The sequence below is a fragment of the Acyrthosiphon pisum genome, chromosome A1 (assembly GCF_005508785.2).
Source record: "Acyrthosiphon pisum isolate AL4f chromosome A1, pea_aphid_22Mar2018_4r6ur, whole genome shotgun sequence".
Classification (NCBI taxonomy): domain Eukaryota; kingdom Metazoa; phylum Arthropoda; class Insecta; order Hemiptera; family Aphididae; genus Acyrthosiphon; species Acyrthosiphon pisum.
The window spans coordinates 127962205-127967656 of record NC_042494.1 but is presented as its reverse complement, the minus strand read 5'-3'; the positions used below and the strand labels follow the sequence as shown (position 1 = coordinate 127967656).

At 32.5% G+C, this 5452-nt stretch overlaps 2 protein-coding genes across 2 annotated transcripts; one reads left to right on the top strand and one right to left on the bottom strand.

The window, feature by feature from the left end:
• Positions 1–84: 84 nt before the first annotated feature.
• On the bottom strand, positions 85–3434 carry LOC100572198 (gem-associated protein 5). The gene is made up of 8 exons (XM_003248822.4): positions 3005–3434; positions 2385–2712; positions 1994–2231; positions 1705–1936; positions 1086–1265; positions 859–1020; positions 672–780; positions 85–564 (listed from the first exon to the last, which is right to left on the bottom strand). The coding sequence occupies exons 2-8, from the start codon at positions 2706–2708 to the stop codon at positions 274–276; spliced, it is 1536 nt and encodes a 511-aa protein (XP_003248870.2). The 5' UTR covers positions 2709–2712; positions 3005–3434; the 3' UTR covers positions 85–273.
• Positions 3435–3476: 42 nt separating this feature from the next.
• LOC115033560 (zinc finger protein 287-like) lies at positions 3477–5450 on the top strand. The gene is made up of 5 exons (XM_029486346.1): positions 3477–3735; positions 4691–4932; positions 5010–5141; positions 5216–5292; positions 5352–5450. The coding sequence occupies exons 2-5, from the start codon at positions 4698–4700 to the stop codon at positions 5448–5450; spliced, it is 543 nt and encodes a 180-aa protein (XP_029342206.1). The 5' UTR covers positions 3477–3735; positions 4691–4697.
• Positions 5451–5452: the final 2 nt, after the last annotated feature.

Genomic DNA, 5452 nt, shown 5'->3' with positions numbered 1-5452 from the left:
GTCTAGATTTTTTCCGACTTACTAATGTGTAGCATACCAAATTATAAGTTCAGAGTAATCTATTTTATTCTGTGATTTTTAATATTGAAGTTGATTGAAGTTATTAAATTAAAAAGTAAGAATAGGGCCTCATGAATTTATGATATTTTAATTTTAAGGCAAGTTTTGAGCATTTTTCAATTGTTAAAATAGATAAGACATAGGGAGGGGGAGAATGGCATTCTCTCAACCAGGTTAAGTTTAATTATTTTCTCAACATTTTTTTAGGTTTATTTATAAGCTTAATATCATAATATTATATTCATAATACGACTTACCTGTCCAAAGACTCATGTCATTATAAATTACAATTTGCCCATTACCAACTGCATAAAGAGCAAGTTTTGCATCATTAACCATTTTCGTATTTGGAAATGGTGCCCAACATAACCGGTAAATTGGATTAGCAAGTACAGTTTTTAACAAATTATTATTATTCCTTTTTTTTGTTAAATTAAAAACTCCAACACGTCCATCACCTGTAGCATATGCTAACAAACCTTCATCTTGTGGATGAAATGCTAACTAAAAGGAAATTATATTAAAATAATATTAATTAATTGTATATTTCTAGTTAACCAGGCAGCCAATATTTTAGTAAGAAAAGTTCTAAATTAATCTGTCTAACTTACAGATAAGACTTTTGAGTCTACGGACTGACTCAGTGTAATTAGTTCTAATTGACGTTTGTTAGATACATTCCAATAATAAATTCTTCCATCGCCAAGACCAAATGCAAAGCTAATTATGATTGAAAGTATAAAATATATTATATTATGCTACAAAATAATATAAATGGTATATTTGTCGCATACTTACTCAGCTGAATTAACTGGGGATAGTGAAAAGCAATACACAAAACCACCAAGCGTTGGAACTTCCAATGGTAATTCGGGGGTCTCTTCTTTACTCCTTAGTAAGGGAGTTCGAATTAATTTTCTACCCATGCACGATGACCATAAATAAAGATTGGTTGATTCCCTAATTTACAAAAAATACCATTGATTACACAAATGAAACAGTTTATATTTTAGTGTTATACGTACCGTGGACATGCTATAGAAAAAATTATATCCTTGTGGGAATCACTAATCAAAGACACTATTGGTCCACATACCAAATCTGGTCTAAGTTCTATTTTTATAATTTCTCCAAAACCAGATGTAACAATAAGAATTGAAGGTTTTATCCATTTAACACAGCTCCAAATTAAATTATTTTTATTTCTGAAAATAAATATAATATTCAAAATCTAATTATGAAATAGTCTTACATTTATAAAAGTCAAATTGTATAAATTTAACACGTTCACTGCGGATGATATTTGTGTGTACTTAAGCGTGACGCTGAAAAAAATTGGAGTTTTAAAAAAAAAATTCCTAAAAATTGAAAAATTAAAATATCATTGTACGGTTTGCACTTGTTTATGAAAAAATGCTTATAGAAGACGCTGTCGAAAAACAAAAAAATTAATCGTAACGCTGACCAAATTATAGTGCATTTAATAACAAGGGGAATGATGCCAATTGGAGTCATTCAGCATAAGTGAACTGTGTAAAATGACATCATTTGGCGTCATCCGCAGTGAACATGTTAAATATGTATTCCAAAACAGCAGTTAGGTAAAAAAGTGTAAGAAAAACAATAAAAGTGTATCATATATACCTGAATGTAGATTTTCTCATTGGTCTCATAGGTAATGCAATGGTAGTTTCATTAAACATATCTAAACCAGCACGACTTATACATAAACCAGTTCTATCACATGCTATTGATGCTAGTAATAAAGGTTCAACAGATTGATCAGAATTCAATGGACTATAAGGAACTGGACACCAAGCCAATGAATTTATATTTCTTTCATGGTAATGCAATTTGTGTAATAATTTGCCATCACCTAAAAAATGTAAACTCTAAATTTCTAAATATTTCTTGAATTATCATTTATCCATACCAGTTAGGTCATAGACAAATAGATGACCATTTTTACATCCTATAGCAACTAAATTCTTTTTGTGAGGGCAAGCTGCTAATGTTAAAGGTGATGCTTTAATATCTAACGTATAATTACGCATTGTTAATGCTTGAATATCCCACTTGTGTAAAGTCCCAGCATCTGACAATGCTACAACGGTTAAACATCCATACAACCATGTAACATCCACCAGAGTTATGTTCTTACTTTTTTTATTCTATATGAGAAAAAATCAATGATCAATTATTTATCGATGATTAATTATAGCTAAAAATACGAATGTAACAGACTATTTTTTATTGCAGTTTGAATTTAAAACAATTTAACTATAACAAGATAATTCAATTCTAATTTAAGCAAAACAACTTACTCCAAATGAATGTATGTGATCACAGACCATGCTTTTTACTTTCCAGATGTAAATATTAACTTCATCTATAGAAGCCAAATAATGTGCATCTTCTAAAAAATCAGTTTTAGGAGAAAATGATACAGCTCCAATACGACCACAACCCAATTTTGTATTCAGTCTAAGACGGTTATATTGTAAATCATAGACGCTTTTACCATCCAAACCACTAACTAATACAATGATAGATCTTGAGCCATATGCAATTAGCTTTCCACAATCGTCCATAGTCATGACATTAGATTTGTACCAGTTCATTGACTGGGTAATCTCAAAAGTATTCATGATTCTAAAATAACAACAGTGAAACGAGACACTTTTTTGTTAGGTATACATTTGAAAAATTTAGATATAAATAATGAGGTGAAAAAGGGGGAATTGAGTTGATACAATTGTTCATTATTTTGCACTGCATACACAAATTTAAAATTTAAATACATTAAAAACGTAGTGAATTTATTGCTTAACAAAAATTGTTCAATGCGCATGTATCATCATATTATAGGAATTTGTGCAGCTGGGCGTCATTATACGTGTTGTAAAAATTAAAAAAAAAAATAAACAAGACAACATTTACAAACCTTGAGTGAACAGCCCGCGGACTAAGTAAAAGGCAACGAATGCACGTTAAAAAGTATTAATTATATTTTATAATTAATACAGATCGACGAGCTTTGGCGCACAACGCACGTGATAATATATAATAGGACGATATGACTTCAATCCGATTGTAGCCTTATCGTTTCAAATACGAGTTTAACAGTGTATTATTGTATTATTAAAAATATTGAAAACGTTCTAAATTCCAAGTTGTAGGTAACATGTAACTTACAAATGGACAATAATCGAAAACAGTCGTAAACAACGATTTGTAACAATAATTATTGTTTAAAATTTTAAACCGGTCAGTCGTGATTATGACGGTCGTTATCAATAACAAAAGGGGCGCACACATTAAACATTATCTATCCCTCCATGTTCTTTATGACCGTGCCTATGGGAAACGGGGACAGCCTGTAGCAGCCGCTGATACGCCGCGCGCACGATAATTTAGCGCCGGGCACGGCCGGGAGTGTTACGTTGCCGCATCTGCGGTTTGCGCCTGGCACCTTTTGTTCAGTTCGCCATCTTGCTCTCGTGTGACGCCTGTGTTGTCGACTGTACGCCGTTTAAGGGGCTCGCCGCTCGCGCAACATTCAACAGTGTGCGCCGCCGACACGGCTGCGCTTTTGGCCCGTCCCGAGACACGTTTTCCTGTCCGTCGGACAGTTTGCAGCCCCAGCCGCCGTTTCGCACAGGGACGACGAGAAAGGTGAGTCGCTTTCAGCCCGCGTTCGGTGTTGAAGACGGGACAAACCGTCAAGTCACGTACGGTCCGTTACGACATTGTACGGTTAGCGTCGTCGATTTACGTGTGTGTATGCAATTAGGCGTACACTCACGCACGCACTCGACAACCTACCTTTTTTTTTTTTTAGGCCTATCGTATAGGCAACGTATGTAGCTGCCGATGACGTGACACTGTCCAAGGCGCCCGTGTCTGATATGTTGCGTTCCGATATACCGTGAAAAAAAAAATTAAAATTCGTTATTGCTTAACAGAAATCCGCAAGAGCACAGTTTTCTAATCCGGTTTTACGTTTCGCGTACCGTCGTTTTGTTACAAATTAATATCGTTTGATTGGCTTTTGGTTTTTGACTTGACTGCAGTAGTTTGGGCGCGGTAGGTGACGAATGTGTACACAAGTGTAAATTATTTTACATCCATCGATTATAATATTGTTAGGAGTCGTAGTTATAAAGAAATCCAATTTTTTTATTTATAATAAATTATTTTATTTTAACTTACTTCTAGTAGGTAGGTACAATACAATGAACCACTTGTGTCTCACGCTTTTACCTTGAAAATGTACCAATACAATGCACATTACTTTTCTAACTTTTTGATTCTTGTTACACGGATTTAAATATTTCTATTAAATAAATCTTAGGTTTGAATTTTTTCTTACTACAACCAAGTGATCAAAATCAGGACAAAAGTATTTAATTTTTTTATTTACCTAAACAAATATGGCACCTACCTACTCTATCATTGTAATCACAATTTTACATACTTTCCTATTGGTTTATCAATCAAATAAAATAATTATTCTCTTGTTACTCTTGTTCTGTAACAATTAAGTTGTTTTAATCCCTATTTCTATAAAACAAAACAATATGATAGTTTAAAAATTTAAATATTTACTTTTTACTTATTTTGAATATAGCCAAAAGATGGAAACGGCACCAAGAAAACGTGGTCGACCAAGAGTAGTTAAAATGGAGAAACGTAGCCCAGAACCTGAAGATTTAGAAGCAATATTACAAGATATAGATGATGACGCTATTGATGATTATGATTACATTCCAAATGGTGTAGACTACGAAGTTATCAAAAATAAAAAAAATATCAACAATAATGAAGATGTGTATGACTTTGATGTAGAAAAGGAAGATGGGCCTGGCATAAGTAATTTCAAAAAACCTTGCACTATACAAAATAAATCTAAATAGCAGCATTAATTAATATTTTTATTATGTTAATAGTAAAACCAGAAATAGTTCCTGAACCCGATCCACAAGAACATGCTTGTAATATATGTCCGAGGACATTCAAAACCCTCCCTGGTTTAAAAAGACATAAGACATCACATGATCGGAAACCTCAAGAACCCACTGGTAATTATTAGATTATATTTATCATTTTGATATTATATCAGTTGTTTTAATAATTTTTGTCTTTATAATTTTAGTTTTGAATGATGATTCAATGAAGAAAGAATTAAATAACTGTGACTGTTGTGGTGAAGATTTAGCTACTGCTCATACGGTTTGAAAAGCATAACAATTATTTTTTTTTTGATGGTAGTAAAAATGACTGTATTTCAGAATGGTGATTTCGAATGTTATGATTGTGGAAACTTTTTTAAATTAAAAGTTAATATGGAACGCCATCAGTTAATGGTACATTGTTATGATGACATTTAAAC